This window comes from Octopus bimaculoides, chromosome 11 (genome assembly GCF_001194135.2).
Source record: "Octopus bimaculoides isolate UCB-OBI-ISO-001 chromosome 11, ASM119413v2, whole genome shotgun sequence".
Classification (NCBI taxonomy): Eukaryota; Metazoa; Mollusca; class Cephalopoda; order Octopoda; family Octopodidae; genus Octopus; species Octopus bimaculoides.
In genome coordinates, this window is record NC_068991.1 from 80,378,024 (window position 1) to 80,390,526 (window position 12,503).

At 36.5% G+C, this 12,503-nt stretch overlaps 1 protein-coding gene across 2 annotated transcripts in view; it reads left to right on the forward strand.

Annotated features, from left to right (window-relative positions):
* LOC106878522 (copine-8) overlaps positions 1 to 12,503 on the forward strand; it is a 137,691-nt gene that overhangs the window by 111,548 nt on the left and 13,640 nt on the right. For both annotated transcript variants that reach the window (XM_014927750.2, XM_014927751.2), the window contains 3 exons: positions 2,614 to 2,675; positions 6,184 to 6,339; positions 9,473 to 9,545. In XM_014927750.2, coding sequence (XP_014783236.1) covers positions 2,614 to 2,675; positions 6,184 to 6,339; positions 9,473 to 9,545 — 291 coding nt within the window. The remainder of the gene's footprint in view (positions 1 to 2,613; positions 2,676 to 6,183; positions 6,340 to 9,472; positions 9,546 to 12,503) is intronic.

Genomic DNA, 12,503 nt, shown 5'->3' on the forward strand with positions numbered 1-12,503 from the left:
ATATATATATATATATATATATATATATATATATATATATATATAGAGAGAGAGAGAGAGAGAGAGAGAGAGAGAGAGAGAGAGAGAGAGAGAGAGAGACCTATCACAAATGCACGCACACAAATACATACAGAGATGCTCGCATAACACCGACGGGCATTCTGACACACGCAACCATACTCCAGTACGCAGATATGGACTCCCCCCCCACACACACACACACACACATGCATCAACGAACATGGAAAACATCTTGAAGCTTCACTCACACACACATATACAGATACCCACACACACATCTACATCCATGCACACACAAACTCTCATACTCCCGCACTCGCACATACAATCCCATATACACAAACCTACACGAAACCAAGAGAGACAGAAAGATGGAGACGGAGATAACGTTAGAGCCGATTCCTGTTCAACCCTTCTAATTGTATTTGAAACGTCCTCCACTGCATTTTCTGCGTTGTCTTCTCGATAGTTTATTGAGTAATAGGCTCCTATCATGTATGTCTCTGTGTTTGTATGTATTATGTATGCATTGTGTGGATGCATGGCTTGGTCGTTAGGTTGTTGCACTCACGTTAACGATATCGTGGGTTCGATTTCCTAACTGGCCGGTGCGTTGTATCCTTGAAGAAAACATTTCATCTCATGTTTCTCTGAGATCACACTCGACATGTGACGCGTGGCACACCGTGGCACCTATACAGGTAAAATGTCGATTTGATGGAGCGAGTGAGCTTATGTGAGAACATATTTGATCACAAGAAACAAATCTTCTGCTCATACATTTTATTAGCTTTCTTTCTAGAATGAAGGAACTGTTTTCTAAATAAAACACAAACATTCTGTCATTGAAGTTTCGATAACTATATCACTAAGTCTTACATATCGAACTTGAAAAAAATCTTGCATACTTTTGCTGTTCCTCTTACAGATTGTATTTGTAAAGTTCCTGTTAGCCAGTGTCTTTCTTTGCTTGGAAATCCTATCTTCTCCAAGTAGTGGCTTAGACATTTACTAACATAATCAAGTTCTATATTTAAGAAATGAGGAATTGTGTACATTACATTATTTGCAATTGACGGATATTTGTCCTCATCTTGTTTATTGTTAACACAACGTTTCGGCTGATATACCCTCCAGCCTTCATCAGGTGTCTTGGGGAAATTTCGAACCTGAGTTCTCATTCCTAAGGTATTTTTCGATGTTGTTATTATTATTAATAACCTCAATAATAATAATAATAATAATAATAATTTGACAAGATCAGTAAATATAAAGACTTGCTAATAGAAATTGAAAAAAGGTGGCACCTCAAAGCAACTACCGTACCAGTGATTGTAGGATTTCTAGGAATGATAAAAAAAAGGTACTGAAACTTATTTGAAAATGATACCAGGCTTACCATCCATACAGGAAGTGCAAAAAATCGTGCTAACTGGAACGATTCATGTACTGAGAAGAGCATTATCGCTGTGAAAACAACATCCGTTCATGATTTTTTTTTTCTTAAATACATGTTTTACCTGTGAATTTGTGTGTGTAAATTGGGAATGCATATAACGAGTTTCTCTGCCCTAGGTGTACTCGGCGAGAAATGGAAGAAAATTTGAAGAAAGAAGAAAAAAACATAATAATAACAACATCGAAAAATACTTTAGGAATAAGAACCCAGGTTCGAAATTTCCCCAAGACGCCTGATGAAAGTTGGAGGGTATATCAGCCGAAACGTTGTGTTAACAATAAACAAGATGAGGATAAATATCCATCCATTGTAAATAATGTAAATAATGTAACGTAATCAAGTGCACCAATGATTATTGATATGAATGTATATTTTACAATGAGGGCAGAGGTGCTGCGGGTTTCGAAGCAGTTGTCCCTGAATAGTTCTCTTCTCGCTTATGTAAGTGTGCAAATACGATATATCTGGCCCAGTAGAATTTGTACTTTCGTTATTCTACGATTGCGCCGTTCACTCTGCTCCGCTCTCGCGTTATCTCATTTCGAATGTACTCTTACTCAATGATATTCCAAGCATGGCTCTTTCCATAACCCTTTTTTGTGCCGTGGCCGATCGATGTTTCCCCGCCCCCCCCCCTAAGTTCTCCACATCTCACTTCCGTATACGAACGCAGGTAGGACACTTCTATCGAAGAAACTGTCCAGCTTTGTTTTGAGAGCAACTTTTATTGAGATAAAATAGCTAGATAGATAGATAGATAGAAAGAAATGTGTGTACATATACACACATACGCACACAAGAGCTGGCCTTGTCGCAATCTGTGTGACGCTGAACCTCTCTGAGATCTACGTTAAGGGTACGCTTGTCTGTGGATTGCTCAACCACTTGTACGTTAATTTCACGAGCTGGTTGTTCCGTTGACCGGATCAACTGGAACCCTCGTTGTCATAATCGACGGAGTGTCAGTTATCAAGTGATTGTGTCATTGAGGTGTTCTCTATATAATCCGATATTCCTTACATTCTTACAGTTTAATGACCATTTTTTTCTATTATAATTCCTAATTTTCTTCATGTATATTACACTTCTCATTGATTCATAAATAATTTTTATTATTTTTTTTTATCTTTTAGGTACGACTCATGTTCTGCAAAGTCGAGACGATTTACTCATTTCTTGATTACATCAAATCAGGGTAAGCTTCTTTTCCATTACATTTCCATCTGCATATCCATGTTGTTGTTTAACCTCCGAGTCAGTCCTTGCCCCAAAAGATCTATATTTAGATGTATTTCAGCCATGGGGATACCGTCTTTTATCAGACAAATTATATCTAAAAACCACGATATCCGATGTGCGTATCTTGTCATTTGAAGGAGGAGGTATTTGGCTGTTGTTTCCAACTCAATGCCTGCGATGAGACTTTCTGAGCATAGTTGAGGTTGTTTCTTTAGCACCGGGTCGACTCTGATCCAGCAGATCTATGATCAAAGACGTTGCATCTATGACCATCGCTTATTTTTGGATAACAAGAATTACTTTGGGGAATGAGAGAGTTTTGATTGAGCAAGATCGCAAATACGTAACTATTCCAAGATGATTGCTACAAAAACTAAAGCAGAACCAAGGAAACGTCCACTAAACACTAATTTATATTCCAAATAAATAAATCAGTGTGCCAAACATTATTTCTAATTATTACCTATAAGATGGGAGATCTTGGCTACCTGTTTCCAGTCATTGGAATACGACTTATCTTCTAAAAAGCCGATCACAGGTCTTGCATATTCAGGGGATACTTTTGTTACCAAGGAAAAAATTGTTACACAGCTTCGTTTTCTTTTTTTTGTTTTTGTTTTTTTTCAATTATGCGGGATATTGGTGCATCGACTTGTTACACAAAAGCTAGCTAAAATTGTTTTTAATGTAATGTTTGAGGTATGTGATTCAAAAACATCTACACCATCTCGGATGAAGTTTGATATCATTTGTCATAATGATTCTATTATTATATTATTAAATTGCTGGACCGGCATTTATGAGGTATAAATCGATGTTGGACGACTGCTTTATTTGCAGATAGAGTAGGAGCGGAAGGAAATAGGATCTAGAAAATTTTCATTACCTTTTAAGCAGGTTACAGGGATCAATAAAATTGACAATGGAATAGCGTATAAAGGAACCGCCTTTTTAGGAAGACATTCTGGATATCAAACAAGAGGGTAATATTAAAAGAGGTGGGCGAATTGCCCCTGTTATTCAAAAGGCCTAGCATTCCACGTCCAATGTCACACTGACTTTGTCTGAGGATTACGTTAAAGGTATTACATGCCAGTGGAATATTCAGTCATTCATAACGTCCTTTCAAAGAACAGAGAATTCAGTTGATTGAAGAACTGAGTCGTAATAGTCGAAAAGGATGGAGATTCATCCGGATATGGATGTTGACAGAGATAGATAAATAGATAGACAGACACACAGACACACAGACACACAGACAGACAGACAGACAGATAGACAGATAGACAGATAGATAGATAGATAGATAGATAGATAGATAGATAGATAGATAGATAGATAGATAGATAGATAGATAGATACACACACATGCACACATATATCATCATCATCATCATCATCATTTAGTGTCCGTTTTCCATGCTGGCATGGGTTGGACGGTTTGACTGAAAACTGGTAAGCCGGGGAGCTGCACAAGGTTCCGATCTGATTTGGCATGGTTTCTATAGCCCCGCGCCATTCCTAACGCCAATCACTCCAAGAATGTAGTGGTGCTTTTTATGTGCCACCGCCACTGGTGCCAGTTACGTAACACCGGCATCGACCACGATTACGAACTCATTTGGTTTGACAGGTCTTCTCAAGTACGGTCTATCGTCAAAGGTCTCGGTTACCTGTCACTGCTTCTGTGAGGCCCAATCTTCGAAGAGGGCTTTTCATGTGCTACTGGCATGAGTACCAGTTACGTGACACTGGCATATATATAGGGTGCGTAATGTATTTAAGGACATACTTTGGGGGGTTCATTGCTGCATTTCTTGCTAACTCTGTATAATCTTTGTTTCAGAAAATAATAATGGTAGACCCTCAGCTTACTCAAGAAATGAAGAGGCATACTTTTATTGTGGTTATAAAGGCTGAGCACAGTGATTTAGGAATATCTCGATTTTAAAAGTCAAATGGTTAACTGAACAAATGACAGATGGTTATGTGCAGAGCCTTCTGAAGTGTTACGCATACAAAATTTCCTGCAACTGTCATGGTTTTAGGAGTTGTCAGCATTGAAGGACATGTGATGCCTCCTTACTTCTCTGCCGCCTACATTGAATTCCTGGAAATAATTGTTAAACCCTGGATAGACAGTGTATGCAATGGAAGGCCATATGTGTTTCAATAAGACTCTGCACTATCACACATTCCTAGTAACACAGGAATGGATGATTGAAAATTTTCATGTTCACATAACATTTGGCCTCCTGATTCCCCAGATCGCAATCTATTGGACTATTACATGTGGAGCGTTGTTGAGAGAGATGCCAATGAACACGTCGCTCATAACGCCAAAGATTCTTTGAAAGCTGCCATAGTCAGAGTAGAGTCCAAAATGAAACTGGACCACTTGATTCAAGCATGGAGATGATTTAAATCTCATACAGAAGCAGTTGTTGAAACTGAAGGTGGCTTTATTGAATAACATTATAGAAGAGAAGGTTTATTTTTATCCTCAAAGCATTTTTTGTGTTTTTATAAACATAAATCTGTCGTCAAATATCTTACGCATCATAACCTATATATATATATATATATATATATATATATATATATATGTAGGTTATGAGCGATGGTGTCTTTTAGACCCAGAGGTTTCAGGTAATGGTGGGTAAGTACTATGGATAGACCATAGTTAAGCTCCAGGTTCGGTGACTATGCGAATAAGGGGTCCAACGTAGGTCCCCAGAATTCCACCCACAAGGTATTGATGAGCCCAATCTATGGTACACTTGCTCCTGTTGCCCTGATGTGGGATTGAGTCCAGAATCACGTTGTTGCAAAGAGCAACCTTCTTAACCACACTTCACCAATAGACGGATACTTTGTTTGATGCGTCTTCTTTGCATCCGTTTCCCAACATTAAACAATCCCACTCGACACCATTTTTCAAGAGACATTACACTCGCAAAAAAAAACTAGATTCTTGATATGCAAATTGGAACATCAGAAATAATTGTAGGAAAAAAGTGAAGAAAAATAGTCATACATTTGTATTTGTTTGAATTTATCTAAGGCAGTTAAATCTCATTGCTTGTGTAAGACTTCTATAATCTGAATATCTTAGAACCAGAAGTCTTTTCAACCGCACACAATATCAATTGTTTTCATAGAAGCAAGTTAGAACCAGCTGAATCAACCTAAGTGTATTACAGGCCTTGGTGTTGGAAGACCATGAGTTGTAATATGGATGTGCTTTCAGAACATAGCCGGGTATTAAAATATTTATAATGCATTTAGCTTCTTTACATTTTTGCAAACTAATCTGTTTTCTTTTCTGTATTTATAAAATCGAACAATTAGTTTCTTTTATTCCCTTCAACGTTTGTCATGAAATTCGATCTGCAGTATTTCATTCTTTTTTCTTTATTTTTGTTTGTCTAAATCTTATTTGTATTTTGTGCTTTCCATTTCAGCCGCACCCAACTGAACTTTACAGTGGCCATTGACTTTACCGCCTCCAATGGCAACCCGAGTAACTCGACATCGCTGCACTATTATAACCCTTACCAAATGAATCAGTATGCTGCTGCTATCCAGGCTGTTGGAGAGATCATTCAAGATTATGATAGGTGAATACTTCAAACGGTTACAATTTCTTTTTCTCTATCTTTATTCTTTATCTCAGGTATTTATTTTTCTCAGAGATTGTAATCTACGTTCTCAGTTTCATCCCCAGGGTAAAACAGAAACCAAGCAATTGTCAATATTTCTCCTTCTCATAAAAGATCATTATATTTCGCATTTCTTCAACTCATAACAGAACAAGAACAATTTTAAATGTTATATTCTTCAACTGCCTTTAAAAATAATTACCTTTTTTCTTTATTATCATTATTATTATTATTATTAGTAGTAGTAGTAGTAGTAGTGTGTATGTCTGACTACGTGTTTTTGTGTATTTGAGTTTCTGCCTTCTGTTCCAGATTTGTATAAATAAACATAAAATATGCCGGCAGAAATCTGTAAGAAAAAATATTTATTGAAACCTGGCAAAAAAGATATAAATAAAGCAAATAAATAAACACTGTCAAGCTTAGCTTAATTTCCGTGTGAAGTGGAATATGTATGTCTGGCTTGGAGGGGAATCACAAACGACTTCGATGTTATTAAGCATAGGAAAGCAAAACAAAGAGAAGTCAAGTGCGTGTTTCATAAAATAAACTTTGTGAAAATGAAATAAAATCAATTTTGATATTTTAATTATTTTTCATTATATTAGAACAGTTTGTGTGCATCGCAGGAAGAGACAGTCAAAGTCGATGCATTAGCCTTGATGCATTGTGACATTTAATTGCATATCTTTGTTTAAACTTCAAACCCTGGTGACGTCTGTAAAGTTTTGGTGGTGAGAAGAGACAGCTTAATTATCTAGCGTTCAAACGGCTGAATATTCCACAGATACGTGTACTCTTCATGTAAATCTCGAGCAGAATTAGCGTAACATAGTGACACGACTGGACCTCTGATTTACGAGCACAATTAATTTTTAATGCTTCCACGTAGTTTCCATCAACCCAGTTTCATACACAAGGCCTGGGTTGACCCGATACCGTAATAAAAAACGCTTTGCCAAAATGCCATGCAGTGGAGTCTCGCCTGTTCAATGTAAAGAGGAGGAAGAGGAGGACTGAATTAACCAATCAACCATGTTGTTTCAAAAAGCAAGCACCAATCAATTCGATCAACTGTATCCCTACAACTCTACCAAACTTAAAATTACTACCAGCACCATTAGTTGAACTCTTCTGAGCTGAACTCGTGGCAAGGTTATCGTTGCCTTTCACCTCTCTGGAATCAATAAATCAAAGTGTCAGTCAAATACTAAGGCCGAATAGCCTCCGACTCCCGAATTCAAGGCCCTTGTCAGCTTATAAGATCACCGTAGAAATCAAACGCTGCTATCATAAATGGTAAAGGTGTATAATTGTTTGAATAAAACTGTAGAGATAGGTTTGATGTCAGGTTTTGTACTATAAAAATTATGGTACAAAATAATGTGAGACAATCTGAATTAATATGACAATTGATAGAACACAGGAACAGTTTAAGCAAGCAATCTGTAATTTATTTCGTTAAAACAAAATATTTTGAGTGACTTCTTGCCATTTATTAGGAAGCTTTTTCATTCCTCTCGATACGAAGAAGCTTTCTACATATGTTCTTATCTGATCTTCTTGAGAAAAATGTTTCCCCATCAGAGTATTGTGTAGAGAGCAAAAAAGATGGAAATCAGATGGAGCAAGGTCTGGTGAAGAGGGTGGATGAGTAGAACAGGCCAGCCCAAATCCAATATTTTTTCTTAAATTAGAAGTTTACGGACAGGTCAAATATTGTTCAGAAAATGCCGGTTTGGTTTCTTTCCTATGAAAACAACCCAGCCTGGCACTCCGTCGGTTATGACGATGAATGTTACAGTTGATTCGATCAACCGAACGACCTGATCCTGAAATTAACGTGCAAATGGCTGAGTACTCCACAGACACACTTTAACGTAAGTTCTCAGAGAGGTTTAGCCCTTTGAATTACAGGTACAACGCATTTTTGCAAGCTGTGTTGACTGAAGCGACGTGAAATAAAGTGTCTTGCTCAAGGACACAACGCACTGCCGGAAATCGCAATCACGACCTTACGTTCGTGAGCCGGATGGTTCGACGCACTCAGCAACCTACCTTCGCGACGAAAAGAGTTGGTTCGAAATGTTGTGCGAGCTTAATCATATTTAGGAATGTGTATTTATTAGGGGAAAAGGAAGAAAAGTGTCGAATGAAAGAAATATATATTATAAAGATAAAGATAAACTGTACGTGTGTGTGTGTGTGTGTGTGTGTGTGTGTGTGTGTGTGTGTGTGTGTGTGTGTGTGTGTGCGTGCGTGTGTGTGTGTGTGCGTGCGTGTGTGTGGTGAGAGAGAGAGAGAGAGAGAGAGTATCTCTGTTGAGAATTAAAGGCAGATAGTCAATAGGTGACAACAAATCAATAAAGATCGAAACTTTTCCAGCTGAGTCCATTTTGTTTTTCTGTTTACGAAGAGAGTTTATGATAGTTATTTTCGTCTATCCAGTGTATTTAATTCAGTTTAATTTACACGCACAATATTGGTTGGATTCTGTAGAATCATTCAGGAGCACAACGCCATCATCTATGTATGTGTTTAAGCGCGCACTCGTGCATGTATGTGTGTGTGTGTGTCTGTATGTTTGTGTCTGTATGTATGTTGGCTATATTTTTCTGATTAATATATTGCTAATGTAGTTGTCTCCATTCCGGAATACAATTTACAAACTCTTTCCAGTCATTGCAAAATTTGTCACAGTGAATAATTAATATTTGTTTCTGTTTGAGAAAGAAACGGAAGTTGTGTGCATGTGTGTGTACTTGTTAGTGCATGTTTGTGTATGTGTATGCGTGTATGTGTGTGTAAATATGTGCATGTGTGTGTGTGATTAATGGATTAATTGATTATTGTTCTCCATTGTAATCCTAATCAATGTATTTCTATAATTTATGGTTATCACTTCATTACTTTTGCAAACTTCGTTTCAATTTTCAAAATTTTGTTCATGGATATATCATTAAACTAACAGAAAAAATTGATTATTTTAACAATTTCTAGAAATTTTATGTTGTTCTATATTTATTTCTCATTATTTTCTTTCTTTTTATATATATATATTTTATTTTGTCTCTTTTGTTTTCACTTTCAGTGATAAATTATTCCCAACACTTGGATTTGGAGCTAGACTCCCAGATGGCAGCGTATCTCATGAATTTGCTCTGGTATGTCATTTGTCAATTCTCCTGCATGCTGTTCACTATAACATTTATCATGAATTTCGTTGTCTTGCTTACTTTTACTGTTAAATTTGGATAAGCATTTTGTTTTAACGAAATAAATTACAGATTGTTTGTGTAAACTGTTCCTGTGTTCTATCAATTGTCATATTAATTCACAATGTCTCACATTATTTTTTGCCATAATTTTTATTTATTACCTAACATCAAACCTATCTCTACAGTTTTATTCAAACAATTATTGAGAATGCAAATAATCATTATATTAACGTTCACTAACAACAAATAACTGAAAAAAGAAAAGGTATGGGTAGTTGAATGGAAGGGTGCATCTATGTATTTGAATTCGTTTGTACGTCGATGCAAATTCAGATATCAGGCAGATGTGTGTTGGTTCTATGCAACAAATATGGGTTTTAAAGAATGGTCAGTTTATAGATTTATATACGAAGGGGTGCAGAAAAGTTCCTGGCTTTAGGGGCGTCGCGAAAGGCCTGGTCGGGAGCTCACCGAGTTCTTTTACAGGGTTTAGAAAAATTGAAGAACCGCTGCAATAATTGTGTGAATCTGGGAGGGGGATAACTTGAATAAAATCATAATTAACTGATCCGCTTTTATTTTCTTTTACCCAAAGCCAGAAATTTTTCAGCACCCCGTCCTATAACATCCATCATTAAGGGAAATACTAGACGTTGTGAACTTCATTCACTTATTGTTAAGCTGATAATCTATTTGTTACGATACTCTAGTATGCTGCTGTTAGCGGATCTTTGTCATTTACATGACACATTCACACACACACACACATCGTAATGTCTTTTTTCTTTTGTTTGATTATTTCGATAATGATGTACCACTATTTTCCTTTCTGACGACAAATACGTCATTTGCAAATAGCGGAGCTAATTAAATAAATAATTCCATTCCTCACAAGTAAGGTTACTGTTTCAACTTTGCTGCAATTTTGTTCTCATGTTGAATAAAATGACAGATTGATAGCAAATAAAACAAAAAGAAAACAGCTATGAACTGATTCATTGCAAACAACCAAAGATATTATATTCCGCTCAGAAACAATAAAAGTATATATGAGAGGTCTATATCATATTACTATATTCGCTGTTACAATTCTAGTTTTGTTTGTTTGTTTTTGTTTTTTGCTTTTGATAAATGTTTGCTCTTTTATTTTCTGCTTATCATTGTGTAAGATAGATAATTCAGCTTGACATTTTCCCAATGGAGAAATGACTGGAATATAGAAAACGAGTTGCTATTTTAGCTACAATCTTATACTACAGCCAGTTGTAGTTGAGTATATCAATATAATCCCAGATGTCGTTGATTAAAAACAGAACATTCGATTTGTGTTTATCGTCGTAGCATATTGTCTTAAAATGGAGAAATTAAAGCGAGTGGCCAAAATGGTTTAAAGATGTCTACTCTGAATAATCCAAAGAAATATAACGACTCTCACCTTGTTGGCTTCAAATCGAATCCTTTACGTGTCGAGTTTTAGTATAAATGACTAAATATTACAAGCTGTAATAAGTGACGCTTTTTTGCAACATCAATCGCATCGCTAACATTTTAATGTCCATCTTTCGACGCTGGCATGATTTCTACGACCACTAATCCTGAACTTTCTTCGGCTCTTCTGGATATCCAAGCGCTTTCCTACGTCTCTTTCTCATTACGTTTGCCTAAATTTTGTTAGGTTACTTTCTTCTTCGGTAATCTTCAACTGGGGGTGAAGAAATTAAGTTTAAATAACTATGTGTTGTGAGAGAGACAGAGAAAGAGGGAGAGAAAGAAAGAAAAGTACTATCACAGTAATCTAATCTTAAGGATTTAACAAATGCTGAATCTAATTGATTAGACGACTCTATCTTTCATGCCAGGCGCTGAAAGCTCGGTGATCAAATAAATTATGTTAATGTACGACCAACGCTCCGCTATCCTCTATATAATGTCAGATTTAGCTTAATCATATTTTCAGTTTCCATAAATTATTGCTCACTGCTGTCTCTCAGCCAAACATGTGGTCTTCAGTCCGGTCTCACTGTGTGGCATCTTCGAGAAGTGTCTTCAACTATAGCTCCGGACCGATCAAAGCCCTGCGAGTGAATTTGGTAAACAGAAAACCCATACAAATATGTGCGTGCGTGCATGCGCATGTGTGTGTATGTGTGTGTGTGTGCGTGCGCATGTGTGCGTGTGTGTGTGTGTGTATATATTTATAAATGTTTATATGTGTACGTGTGTGCGTACCTTTGTATTTGTGTTGCATTCGTACCTGCCACCGCTTGATAACCAATGTTGATTTGTATTACGCCCCCATAAGGTAGAAGTTCGGCAAAAGGAACCGATAGCACACGAAACCAATAAAAACAAGTACTGAGATCGATTTGTTTGACGAAACCCTTTCAAGCGGTGCTCCAGCTTGGCTGCAGTTCCGTAAAAAAAAAACAAGTAAAAAATAAAAGATTAATATAAAATTCCTCTTCACGTTTTTGTGTTTCTAGATTTAAACAGCTTCAATGTGTTTTTTGTGTGATTTACTTTTTCTAACGATGCCCCTTCCTTTTCCTTTCTAACAACAAATATCCCATTAGCAAAGAGCAGGGCCAATTAAATGCACAGATCCATTCTTCAGAAGTAAGGTTGATGTTTTAACTTTGCAGTAAATTCCTTCTCATGTTTAATAAAATGACATTTTCATAGCAGAAATAAGCACTAAATTTATTTATTGCAAACAAGGCAAAGATATATTATTATTATATTCTATCCAGAAACAATAAAAGAATATGTGACAGGCTTTATTATAACACTACATCCGCTTAACTGTGAATGTAATGTTATAACTTGTTTGTTTTGATATTTCTATTAACTAAACGTTTTCTCCATTATATTCTGCTTGACTGAAGCAAGTAAAAGAATATGTAT